This window comes from Fusarium flagelliforme (genome assembly GCF_020744385.1).
Source record: "Fusarium flagelliforme strain FIESC 12 MPI-CAGE-AA-0113 chromosome Unknown B0J16scaffold_7, whole genome shotgun sequence".
NCBI classification, from domain to species: domain Eukaryota; kingdom Fungi; phylum Ascomycota; class Sordariomycetes; order Hypocreales; family Nectriaceae; genus Fusarium; species Fusarium flagelliforme.
In genome coordinates, this window is record NW_025763509.1 from 2,044,414 (window position 1) to 2,057,017 (window position 12,604).

The window sequence follows — 12,604 nt, forward strand, 5'->3', positions numbered from 1 at the left end:
AATGACCTATGTCTCTGTTCCGTTAATTCTTGACTCTGCTAAGCCTGCTCGGACCCGTCTGATGGAACTGCGTACCGTTAAACGTAGCTTCCTATTTGGCTTTCTCCTTCACGATCCACAACATAAATATTCCCAGCCTGGTTCTCTTTTAAGCTTCTTCCCCGTCAACTTGAGAATATCAGAGTGTATTAAATATATTCATCTAAAAAGGTCTTACTAGTAGTTATTGAACTAAATTTCTATCTACTTTACAATAAATATATATAAACTTGAGGCTATAAAAGTTAAATGATTTATCTTTAATGATTGTAAGGTAGCTAAGTGATTATTAGTAGTGGAAAAGTGAGGGTGATTACATTACGTGAAGGGAAGTGCTAGGCTGTAATGCATAACCATAATCTTACGGTATTGAATTGAGTAATTCCACATGCTATTGTGACAGAGGTGGAAAAATGATGGGAGGTGGGGAAGTAAGATTTCGTATCTGCAGCACTCTCCTGCCTCTGATGAACATTATTTCTCGTCTCCTGAGAAGTGACATCAAGAAGCGGTGTGATTTGATCACTTATGCTTAACTGGAGTCAGCACTCTTTGCATTAGTTACACTGTTGTAAGATGTAAGTAACACAGCCACGCCAGTTACAAATTGACCAATGAAGCTTTTCACCGAGGCTGACAGAATTTTCACCTTCCGTGATAAGCGAATTTCCTTCATAGGGCTGTGGCCTCCCTGGCTGGAAGCTACCTCGGTTAAGTCTGGCTGAATGAGCTAATGCTGCAATTTCGGCTACCCCGAATGAACTGGATTGGTCGTCATGCCCCAAAATGCAGCACAAATGTTGTAAGAAGAGATCAATCGTATCATTAGAGCTGGTAGCCCGCTTACTTCAATTATCTAGATGTAAAATGATTACGCATTCAAGGGACCAAACCTCAAGGGGCGGTGTTGCCGAATTGCGGCTGAGATGACGGGAATGTAACAAAATGAAAATTTGCAAAGGTACCATTGACATCAAATCCACTTGACCATATCATGGCATAAGAAGATGACGACCCCGCGCACACAATCCCACCTCAAGAGTCAGAACCAAGCATCCTTACATCAGAGACCCAATATCGAATCATCATGGATCTTGGTGCACCCTTTGGCTACGAGTCATACTCGAATCGATTTGACCCTCATGATGAAGTCGACGATAGCTATGCTGAGAAGGCATTTTGTCCGGATTCCGATCAAACAGTTCTCCTCAGGAGGCGACATATACGGAATAAGCGTCGGGGTAAATTCGACACAGCCAGACTCTGCTTGCGTGTCTTAATCCTTTTACTGGACCTTAGCATTCTGGGTTTACTTATTCATGGACTTAACGTTTGGGAGAGAGAACATGAATCTGTAAACAGAAAAGGAGACGGCTGGACGAGGACTCAATGGTCTTCGGTCAAAATGCTTTCAACTTGGTTGATGCTAGCAATCGCAATATTCGCTTCTTTGGTACAGACGGTAGCTATAGCAACTCATCTCGTTTTGGTAAGTCAATGACAGGAGTATCAGAGCCCATTAGCTACATTCTAACGTTACGATAGCCACAATCATTGCGCGACGGCTGGCTACACACTGGCTCTATACTGGCTAGCTCTGGACTTGTAATCGCAGGCTGGGTTGCTGCAACTGTTTACTTGATTATCGATAAAGAAGTGCTTCAGAATAGCCACTGGGACTTATGGTCTTGGTCATGCCAGAACGGATCTCAACAGAGCCATATCCCTTGGGCAAGTTTATGCATAGAAATAGTAGGATATCCCTCTCTCTTATGTGTTTAATAATTACTAATAACTACTGTTATAGTCCTATACATTTGGTGCTGGTCTAGCTGTTATAGTCTTAGAGATTATCAGCCTGGCTTTATTCATTATTTCACTAAGAGGGGTGTATATTATTGGAAAGTACAATAGGGCTAGTACGGTCTATTAGCAAGACTACAGTCTGAGTCTATAAATTATCTACTCTTTACCATCTTGTTGTAGTTGTCTGTTGCAGAGAGACTTGCTGTTCCTCTTCATACGCTTTAGTTATGTTGCAACTGTGCACTTGAAATGAGAGGTAGCTATCGCAATTGTAATTCTCAAACAAGTCCTGCTTTGGGTTAAGCTTACGTGCTGTGTAATTCATTTCTCTTAGCTATCGACAAGTCCAACAGACTTGTCATAAGGATTCTTCTGACTATGCCGTCTCTCCTCCAAGTTCGGGAGGCAGAAGGTCGTACACCTTTTGCACAGGTGACATACAGCTTAATAGATAACGTATTGATAGAACTTGAGTTCGTATCTCTCCAGTTCCAGCAAGCAACGCCGTGTTTCCACCTAACAGGTATCATATCGGAGGATAACATTGAACAGGCCAGGGTCATGGAAGCGTTGTCCACCAGTAACCCACTCAGTAAGGCTGCCGCCATAACTGAAATAACGGCACTCATTGTTGCAAGCCTTAGCTCCATTAGCAACATCGTCCCAGGACTGGATCCATTTCTCGAATGGGTTCTACGGCCGTTAGTAATCTTTCGTTGTAACACTAACACCAGAGTGTTCTTTTGGCACACTTACGTCGTTACACAAATAGATAGCAGCGTTGTGTGAACAACTGATCCTATCACAGGCCCTTGGGCCGGGGCGAATGCGGAGATCGCCCCGGATACCGCGCAGGTAGGCAATCCCCGTATTAATGTGCCTTTCTTCGGCAACAGGAAAGTTATAGCAAATGTTATGGTCGCGCTTCTCAAGCGCTGCCCTTGCTTCTACTTCGGGAGCTGCAGTAGAATGAGCCAACTCTTGAGCTTGCAAATCATCATCGATTCGTTCAAGAGCCTTGGAAGCATATCGAGGATAGTCGATCTCCAGCTGGTCCATAACCTTCTGAATAGACCCATGGAAAGTCACGGGGGGCTTTCCTTGTTCGACTTGGATTCGCCATGTAGGTTCCTGGGCTTTGTTGAGTAGTTCATCTGTCACTTCACCGACAGGTACAGCAGAAACCAGGTTCTAAATACATGGTTAGATAATATTTGGTAATGCGAGAGAAGAGCAGTGACAGACCAAGTTGGCAAGTGCCAGGAAAGTGATAATAGTTTGACGCATATTGAGGAGTAGCAATTGAAGTCTGGGAGTTTCTTGCGGTTCAAGCTAGGTGTAGAGAGTGATGAGTTTTCTACGGTTGATATATTAGTCGAGAATCTATCTTAACTTATACTTCTCTAGTCAAAAACACTTCACGTATAGCTCGTTGACCGTAGCCTATTATTCGGCGTTGTTTTCAAGCGCCCCAAAGAAATAGCCTCAGTCGGTTACATCGAGAGATCCTTCTGAGCTACTGTCTTAAACTTCATTTGTGAATGCTTCAGTGTGGGAGTGGCGCAGTTCTGGGCGTTGACTGCAGCTATGTCCTCAATAGGCAGTTCCAAAGTACACCATGTTCTATCTCAATAGTCGTATCGATTAGATTGTCGCTTAGATAAAAGACTTGCTTTTAATAGGTCAACGTTGGTAAAATGTACAGAAAAGGCACTGTAGTATTACAACTGGGATTTTAACTAACCGACTAGAGTTAGTTGTTATAGGTAAGCATGACTGTATGTACATGGCACAGCTCTTTATATACTGATAGATTTCTCTTATTGGCTCTGGGTACATAGCCGTTTCTATTGTTATCAGGGTACTCTCTCGTTCTCACTCTCATCCTCACTCTCGTTCTCGCTCCTATCCGCAGCACTCATCTCCCTTATACCCGCCTTTTCCCTTAAAACCATGTTTTGCTGCCACCCCGACTTAACGATATTCAGCCGCTGCGCCGTTGCCTCAGCGTCATCCAGATCCTGGAAGCTGGTGTACTGTCCCAGGAGCAGCACGTCCCCGGAGTCCATCTGCATGCAGACGGTGCGGAGCATAGCCTCAGCTAGGTAGTAGCACCGCGCCTGGGTACTCATGCCCTTGGACGCTAGTATCAGCGTCGAACGTGTGGCGTCCGCCTCGTCGCCCCCGGCCTCAATGCTGGCATGTAGCTCGCCGATGGCCAGGAAGCAGAGATTGGTCAGAAAGAAGAATGCCCACGTGTTGTACATGTCGAAGCCGTGACGCAGGTAGTATATCCGGAGGACGATCTCAAAGTTGCACCGCGCCCCTTGGGCAATGTCTTGGACACTCTGACCCTGCAATGTCAGTTTGACCTTGTCCGCCGGGTCGAGATCCTCAAATAGGCTCGTGATGACGGCCCAGTACTGGAAACTGCTCCATGTCTTAGTAATTATACTAGTCAGCAGGATTGGAAAGGACGACCTACTGTACACCAAGCTGAGACGGCAGGGCCGCATATTCTGCTTGCAACGATGCTGGAAGCTCGTCGTACCACGAAGCTAGTCGGGAGTAGAACCGCGCCCTGTGGTACAACGACAACCGTTCGTCGGGGCCCTGAGAGGCAATCATGCTGGCCAAGTCCCTCAGAATAACTCGGAATTTGAGCTGCGCGTGGTACGTTATCGGGAACAGCATCGGCACCACTACGTTACTCAACGGATAACGAACCCAGATCTCGTCGTACCAAGCCGAGTCATGACTTGGGTCCGGGAAAGGCGTCTGAGGCTCATCATTAAGTATTGGCGGGATCTTTTTAGCGTAGCTTACGATGCTGTTGGTAACTAAATTAGCGTACGCGCAAGGCTACAGATCAAGGGGCAAGCATGAGATCTTACGCCTGCCAGGAAAACACAGCCCACGCTGTAAACTCGCGAGCCACTCGCCAATCGGCGCCGTGTGAACTGGCCACAGGTCCCAGCAATCCCATGCGCTTGGCCATGTCGATAGCCTGCATCAGGTAGCTGTGCGAGACCTCGTCCATACCTTGCTCGTTAATGGTCTGGTTGAGCACCAGCAGCGCCTGGATCGTCGTCAGCCGGTCCCGCCCGCCCTCAAGCTCGAGCAGGCGCCGTGTCTCGGCTAAGAACAGGTACCCGTAGTTGGTGGGGTCCCAGTACTCGTTGCGCCGCGATAGTTCGGGGGCGACGTGGCAGGCGGCGGCCAGGATAACATTGACGAGCAGTGAACTGCAGAAGCGTCGGCGGCCCGCTCGCAGGTCCAGCAGGAAGAGTCCCTTGTGGAAGTGCGTGAAGACAGGCCAGGTGTGGAGGAGGTACGTCTGCATGAGCCGCTGCAGGAAGGCGGGGGTCGAAGGGACACTGGTCCATCGGGAGATATCAGCGTCAGTGAGAAGCGGCTCCACGAGGGTGACAGCGCTGTAGGGCTTGGTGTAACAGTCTGAAGGGGGCAGCATCGAGCTAGAGGGTAGCGTCCTGGACCCCAGAGAAGACGCAGACTGCGCGTCAGACGCTGGCTCAGACGCTGAACCAGAGACCGGAAACGGCGGCTTAAACAAAAAGGACCGCAAATAGCGACTCTGGCTCCGTAGTAAATACGCTGGCATCTCCTTGCGAAAGGGAAACTCATAGCGGTAGCGCACCTCGGGCACGAGATTTAGCTGCAGCAGCACATCGCCATGCTCAACGCGGCGCACAATATCGTCAGGCGCATTGCCGCGGCGGATGCTGTTAAAGATGGCCAGAGCCTCATCGGCGGGGCGGTCGCGCATGAGCTCGTACAACCGGTGGAGGCCCGTACTGCCCTCATTGTTGTCTGAGAGCTTACGCTTTAGCGACTCTATCTGGGCGTCCTTGGACTCGGTCTTGCTGTAGACGCACTTAGCCCGGCTGTCGAGACATTTTAGACACGGCTGGGCGCCGTTGCACTAGATGGAAATAAGCGACAAGATCATTGGGGGACTGGGTCGCGGCACCTTGATTTTCCTGGCACGGCAGGTGTCGCAAGCTAGCTTGACGGAGATCCTCTTTGGTGGAAGCCTGGTTTGTTTAGGTACATTTGGAGTCGCGGGCGGAAGCTCGCTATTGGGCAACTTTGGCTCCAAGCGGCGCGGCGCGGCCATATTATCTGCTTGTCTGCCCAGAAAACGTTACGGGAAGGTCGTTGGAAATGTGTTTGCTGCTCGTTTGCTCCCCAATGATGCCCTTAAGAACTAGCCATCATCATTAGGAAATTGCCACTAAAGGTCTAGACCATGTATTTGTTAGCCTGCAAAGTGCGCCAGCTCGTTGTTGTTACCCCTCTTTTGTTTTGAGACATACATGCATGTATGATTGGCCCCGGGTAAGGTGTTATTAAGTCTTTTCAATACTAGAATAAACGCTCAGTTGAAGAAGATTAACTATTCTTTATTAGACTATACTGCGCTGAAATGTATCCTTGGAATTGATATAAAGGAAAGAAGCATAAAAATCTTTATTAATTAAAATCCAAGTAAGATACAGTACTGCTATGTATACTACGTGATACCAGAGCTCTTGTTAAGACCTGCGTGTGACCTTGTTCTTCTTGCGGATAACTCATTGGTAGTTAGCTGACCAGAGATTCCATATGTTGGACTTATCCCCACGTCTAGCCAATGCACTGGAAGTAACATTCCTTGTGACATCTCGTATGACACAGCCCCTGCCCTTACCTGGTACCTGGTTCTCGTTGAAGAGATCTGTGAGCCATTGAACGGCCGCTCCATAACTATTGTCTGCCTCTTCATAGTGCGAGCCAACGGAGTTTCTTTCGAACAGGATGTCGGCCCCGACGCCACAGTACCTTGTAACCAGTGCATCCGTCTCAGATATCTTGGTGATCTCATCAGGAATAGCTTGATAGATAAAGAGTGGCCAGCCCGGAACACCGTAGTATCCCATGACACCCTCTCGATTAACAAGGGCTAAGATCTTGGGGTCGTTGAGAACGTCAGTACCATTCTGGAAGTAATTGTTGATATCCTGATTCGCATAAGTTGTGCCTGACTCGGTAATGGTGAATCTTTCGGCAGCTGAGAAGCCTGTCTTGTTGTATTCACCGACAGTGTTGAGTTTGGAGACAAGGTACTTGCGAACGTCAGGGTATTGAACAATCAGGCCAAAAAGCGCGTTGGGGATCAGACCAGCTGCAGCTTCACGATTGACCGATTTCATGAGAGTGGTAACGTTGACCGGTGGAGCTCCCAGTGCAGCACCAAGAATGGTTCCCGACGTCAGATCGGGCGCGTACTGTACTGCAAGTTCTGATGCCCACTCACTGGCTAACGCACCACCAGAGTAGCCCCAAAGAGCAACTCGAGAATTGTTCGTCAAACCCAGATCAAGAGAGAGGACAGCACGGATGGAGTCCAAAGTCGCATGACCAGATATGATGCCAGCTGTGAAAGCACCCAGAGGACCTTCATAGTCTGGAACAGAAACATAGAGACCAGCACCTAGAGCAGCAGTGTAGCCAGCAGATGATTCGTTGCTTGCGCTATATACACTGTAGCTAGGGCTAGCATCGACATCTGAGGAGTCATAGGGTACTTGAAAAGAAAGAAGGGCATTTTGCTGGGCAGCGCTATTGGAACCAAGCTTGGGAACAAAGAGAGTAGTAACAGCCCAAGTAGGCTTAAAATGACTGTCGGTTGTACGGTAAAGAATGTTGTAAGAAGCTGAACTGTTGGCGGTGATACTGGTCAAGTTGCCAGGGGCAGGTCGCACTCTCAAAACAGTTCCCGGCGCCTTGTTCGCGAATCCAGGTGGCGCCGTGTACCACGAGTCTTGGCTTGGCGGAATTGGTTCCGACAATGGCTCACTCTGATTAAAGAGTGGATCTGGGATGGCGGAAACAAATCCAAGCCACAGATTCAGAAAAGCGACCAAACGAAGGAAAGTCATGTTGAAACACAAATTGCAGCAAGGAGTTGTCTGAAGCTGGGGGGCGAGTACGTTTTCTAGTTTTCTAGGAAGATCGGTGCATTTTAAGGTTGGAATTATCATGTCAGGGATTAGACAGCCGACGGTTCGAGCAGACCTATTGGCCGTTGATGCTGATCTGCTACTGGGGTAAAATGAGTCATCATGAGTTGACTCCAGGGTAGAAGTATGAGATACTGCATCAAGATATCTAGCAATTACCAGAGGTGAAAAAGCAGCAAGGTAAATATTCAATGGAAAGTTTTCTCGTATTTAACTTTGAACGGGGTTTTGAACGTATTCGAGGCGAAATGGATTGAGGGTTTGTGTAAAACCTATTCTTGAATACTGCTGTTGTTGCAATTTTCCGCGGGTGTTTTGGCCCAACCACAGGTAGATGCAGGGGAGTACCCTCGGACTAAATGATGCTCCGTATCTGTGGCCAATGAACAGCCGCAAGCTGAGCCAACAGACGCGCTTTGACCAATTGCAATATCGCCTGTAAAAAGACCCACCAGCATCCATTTGAAGTCTCATTGGCTCAACTTGATCAAGTGAAGTACGTACCCCTTGTTTTAAGGCCTTACACATCCAAGGCCTTCCATCCGTGTTACGGCGGTGCTATCAATCGGTCAAACAAGAATGCGCCGAAATATACTAAAAAAAAAAAAGTAATTGATCAGCCCTTCCTGAAATGTCTGATCTTACTACTGTGACTCATTAGTAGAAGTCTTCACGTGTGCGGCCTCAATTTCCTCAAGCTTCAATCTCCCCTCGTTCCTCATTTGTCTATTAGACATTTGCTTCGACCTTGCCTTTATATGTGAAGCCCTACTCAATCATTATTGCTGTCACGATAATCATTACCGACAAGCTATCAGAAGGGAGATAGAATTCGTGAACAGCGAGACTATGGACATCACGTCGATCCTGGAAAATCCTCGCACTTACAGTAGAGTGTATTGCGCTTCGACTTTGGTTGGCATTTGTACATATGTCGCGCTAATCATCATCTCCACTCCAAAATCTGGTGCCGCGTCTCTACTACGATACTCCAGCCCTGCAATCGTGCTTGGAGTTGGGCAACACCTCTTCCAAGAACTCCATGGCATCAGCGGCAGTCTTTCTCATCGCAGTGTGTCTCTGGCGCTTACGGCGCTGTTCATACTGCAATGCTGCAATTTCCTAGTCATCAAACGATTCGATGCCGAAGACCTAGTCGAGGAGAAGATCATCCGTCGCTCTGATAGTCTTGTCATCAAGGTATATCGAGTTGTTTGTCTCATTCTTAACGTCCGAGGCGTTGGAACTCCCTGGCAAGCAAAGCATCTCAGCGAGTTCCCCAAGTTTTATACTGCACGGGATGGGAGCCGAAAGCCGACTCGTGCCTGGTACATCATTCGCCAGCTGGCCATCGTTGCATGGCAATACCTCCTACTCGACTTTATCTACGCTTCCTCAATGGAAACACTACCTGAGGACACCCAGAAAGTATTTGGACATGGAGTGGAATACACCTACCTGGACGCCACGGGCGAACAATGGATGGGTCGTTTCATCGTTGGGGTCGTTGCCTGGGCGATACCAGGACGTGTGACCATTGACTTCACATATCGCATTCTATCGATTGTCGCGGTTCTATCCGGATTCTCTTCTCCGGAGCAATGGCCTCCTCTGTTTGGCAGTATCTGGGATGCATACACTATTCGAGGCTTCTGGAGGTAAGTTCATGACTCGTATAATTTATTCAATGCAGTCTGACTAACTTGGTAAGTACATTCTGGCATTCCTACTGTCGTTGGACCCTTACCACGATCAGTAACTTCATCTGCAGGGACCTTCTGCGACTTCCGCGGCCCTCTCTCGTTGAACGGTACATGAACGTTGCAGGCGTCTTCCTAACATCGGCCGTTATTCATATGGCGATAGATGCCCATTGCTGGGGTCCGCCTTCCAAGTTCCCTGCCCTGGCTTTCTTCGGCTCTTGTGTAATTGGTATTATCATTGAGGACACTGTTCAAGCGTTATGGCGTAGGATCACAGTCTCTCAGAAGTCTGGAGGAGTTCCTACATGGCACAAGCTTGTTGGCTATCTCTGGGTATCGTTCTGGTTCGTCATGACGGCGCCTTGGTATCTGTACCACAACACTCGTCTGCCCCCTGATGATACATGGGTAGTGCCAGTGAGTGTTATAGATAGAATTGGAAGTGACGGGGTGAAAATGGTGTTACTTATCGGTGGAGTGGTTCTGCGCTTTACATCTGGCATTGAAGTGTAGGAATGCCCTGGACCGGAGTTGTAGTTAGAAGGTGGGAAATGAACGGGCGCAAGACAACCACCCAGATAGATGAGCTACAAACTCCGGATCAATTTGAAACACACAGACTACATAATAGCTCTGATCATCCTTGATTTTATTCACTTGTGTTTGCAATTGTGCGCCACTTCCTCTGCACTGCTTCGAGCAAAAACCACGATCGAGACGTATGTCCCGGCCTCTACATCATGATAAAGAAATCCATAATCTACGTACTGAAAGCCCAATGAACTAAGACCTTACCAATGCAATATACCTATGGGAATCGTTATTCTCTGTGCATAAGAGATTCCACGAAATATTATAACTACCATCTCCAGGTCGCCCTGCATAGATCCTTACCCCATTGAAAATGGAAATTGCTTCGGTACGGCAGGACCAGATCTTTGATGCAGTAGCGATGCAGCGTGCAATTCACCGAAATACACACGGGGGGTTACCTCTCTGTCGGTAGACTAGGGCCTATGTAAGGCCTGAATCGGCTTGTTCGGGAAGTTTCTGAAGTTTAGCATTTTAAACGCTAATTCTCGACGGTACATTCTTCGTATGGCTGCCTAGTATCAAGTGTAGCACGATTCATAGTTCTTAAATATGGTATCCCAATATAGCCTCCAGCAGCCATAGCCTCGAGTGAATATTCCACCACAGAACCCATACCACTTTTCAATTTCAGAAAGCTGCATAACAATATGGCATCTACTCTTCCACCTCTGGTACCAGAGAAGTACCGATGGACTTCAACTGGACTCAAGCCTGGTCACGTTCAGCGCAGATGCGTTGGCGCAGAGGCAATCGTTGGCCTCGAGTCTAAGAACAGGAAGGCGCTATACGATCTTTACATCGCTACTTCTCTTCGCAATGTTGCACCAGCCTCGATATCGCTGACGCTCCGCAAGCTCAAGGAAATGTTCGAGTTGGCTCTGTTGGAAGCTCGTTTTGAGCGTCCCGAAGCTGCTTGCACCGCATCTTGGGACGGAGAGGTAGCGGCCATCATCAATTACCAGTCCCCAGAGAGTGATGAGTCTGCTCGGGAATGGGCGAGGGATTGCGTGCACGTGATGCCCATCCCCATGAACGCTTTCGATCTCTGGAGTGAACTAGAAGAAGCGAGAGCTGCTTCCAGGAACGACACGCCCTCCAAGTCAATCGAGATCTTTTTAATTGCAGATGTCCCTAGTCAGCGATCGCCAATCCCCCAAGACATGAAGGTCGAGGTTCTGTTTCATACCAATCACTTGTTTTGGGACGGTATCGGCTGTCGCAAGTTTATCGGCGACATCTTTCGCCTTTTGGGTAACTACGTCAATGTCAACGATGGAGTCTCAACGAAGACCTTTCCTTGGGGAGAAGAGATCAAGAACCTCAACCCTCCGATTCTTGACTCATTGATGTTGGACGTCACAACTCTTGGAGAAGAGTTCGACAACAAGTGCACCGAGTATACGAATGCTCTGGTTGCTAACTACGTGAGTGAGAGTCATCATCAGAGAATTACTACAGACTGACAATTTCCTATAGAAAAGCAGAGGTCTGAAGTTCCAACCAGGACTTGGCCTACCGCGCTGTGTTATTCACAAATTCAGCGCCGAAGATTCCATCGCTATCGTCAAAGCCGTCAAAGCCCGACTCGGCCCAGGACACACTATCAGCCACTTAACCCAATCAGCAATTATCCTTGCTCTTCTGGACACCCTCAAGCCAACTGACCTTACTGACGATGAAGCTTTCATTTCCCCAACGTCTGTGGATGGCCGGAGGTGGATGCGTCCGGACGTCGCCAAGAACTTCTACGCCATGTGTCAGACGGCTGCTGTTGTTCGGGTTGGAAATCTCAAGTCTATCGCTGTCAGTCATCAAGACGATAAGGATGAACAAGTGAGGGCTCTGGAGGCCGCTTCTAGGGACGTCAAGACGTCTTACGATCAGTGGCTCAAGAACCCGTTTCAGGAAGCTCTTGGTCTCAGGGTTCACAATTTTGAGGCCAACTATCTGCACTCGTAAGTTGGCGTGGATAATATTTGAGAGACAGGAACTGACACGCGCATGCTCCAGGAAGCCGATTCCGTTTGATGGAGAAGCAAACCCAGTAAGTTTCAGTCTCATGTGTTCATTCGACCATGTGCAATACTGATATTATCCCGATAGTTATTTATCAGTGATGGTATCAACGATCGTTTCATTCCGCATGGAATCAAGTCTGCTTCTACCGGAGAAGACCTTTTCTCAGTTGAGAGCATTGACTTTCTGGTGAACCAGTCTTTACCATACCTGTAGGTCAAGCATCATATTTCTGCAAACAGATGTTAACGAAGTGATAGGGCGATTAGGTTGGACAGCTGGAAGGATGCGTCCACTCTCAACATTATCTACAATGATGCTAACTACACGGAGGCCGAGGTTCGAAATTACCTACAGAACATTGTTGAATTTATGCTGGCGTTTAAACTGTAGTTTTTCTTAGAGGAGTTGAGATGGCCATTC

The 12,604-nt window shown here is 48.0% G+C and overlaps 6 protein-coding genes across 6 annotated transcripts; 3 read left to right on the forward strand and 3 right to left on the reverse strand.

Annotated features, from left to right (window-relative positions):
- The first annotated feature begins 767 nt into the window (after positions 1–767).
- On the forward strand, positions 768–2,031 carry B0J16DRAFT_349317 (uncharacterized protein). Its single transcript, XM_046128885.1, has 3 exons — positions 768–1,528; positions 1,585–1,791; positions 1,847–2,031. The coding sequence occupies exons 1-3, from the start codon at positions 1,127–1,129 to the stop codon at positions 1,970–1,972; spliced, it is 735 nt and encodes a 244-aa protein (XP_045979227.1). The 5' UTR covers positions 768–1,126; the 3' UTR covers positions 1,973–2,031.
- A 330-nt stretch (positions 2,032–2,361) lies between these two features.
- B0J16DRAFT_324346 (uncharacterized protein) lies at positions 2,362–3,132 on the reverse strand (the record flags this gene model as incomplete). Its single annotated transcript, XM_046125825.1, has 3 exons — positions 2,362–2,538; positions 2,602–3,036; positions 3,091–3,132. The coding sequence occupies 3 exons, from the start codon at positions 3,130–3,132 to the stop codon at positions 2,362–2,364; spliced, it is 654 nt and encodes a 217-aa protein (XP_045979228.1).
- A 440-nt stretch (positions 3,133–3,572) lies between these two features.
- Positions 3,573–5,768, reverse strand: B0J16DRAFT_349318 (uncharacterized protein). Its single transcript, XM_046128886.1, has 3 exons — positions 4,740–5,768; positions 4,331–4,675; positions 3,573–4,275 (listed from the first exon to the last, which is right to left on the reverse strand). The coding sequence occupies exons 1-3, from the start codon at positions 5,630–5,632 to the stop codon at positions 3,702–3,704; spliced, it is 1,812 nt and encodes a 603-aa protein (XP_045979229.1). The 5' UTR covers positions 5,633–5,768; the 3' UTR covers positions 3,573–3,701.
- Positions 5,769–6,348: 580 nt separating this feature from the next.
- B0J16DRAFT_349321 (esterase) lies at positions 6,349–7,917 on the reverse strand. Its single transcript, XM_046128887.1, has one exon. The coding sequence runs from the start codon at positions 7,887–7,889 to the stop codon at positions 6,441–6,443; it is 1,449 nt and encodes a 482-aa protein (XP_045979230.1). The 5' UTR covers positions 7,890–7,917; the 3' UTR covers positions 6,349–6,440.
- An 800-nt stretch (positions 7,918–8,717) lies between these two features.
- Positions 8,718–10,084, forward strand: B0J16DRAFT_324349 (acetyltransferase; the record flags this gene model as incomplete). Its single annotated transcript, XM_046125826.1, has 3 exons — positions 8,718–8,940; positions 8,995–9,526; positions 9,580–10,084. 3 exons carry the CDS (start codon positions 8,718–8,720, stop codon positions 10,082–10,084), a joined length of 1,260 nt encoding a protein of 419 aa, XP_045979231.1.
- Positions 10,085–10,812: 728 nt separating this feature from the next.
- On the forward strand, positions 10,813–12,574 carry B0J16DRAFT_404710 (acetyltransferase; the record flags this gene model as incomplete). Its single annotated transcript, XM_046132822.1, has 5 exons — positions 10,813–11,589; positions 11,642–12,120; positions 12,176–12,209; positions 12,269–12,393; positions 12,442–12,574. The coding sequence occupies 5 exons, from the start codon at positions 10,813–10,815 to the stop codon at positions 12,572–12,574; spliced, it is 1,548 nt and encodes a 515-aa protein (XP_045979232.1).
- Between the last annotated feature and the right edge of the window lie 30 nt (positions 12,575–12,604).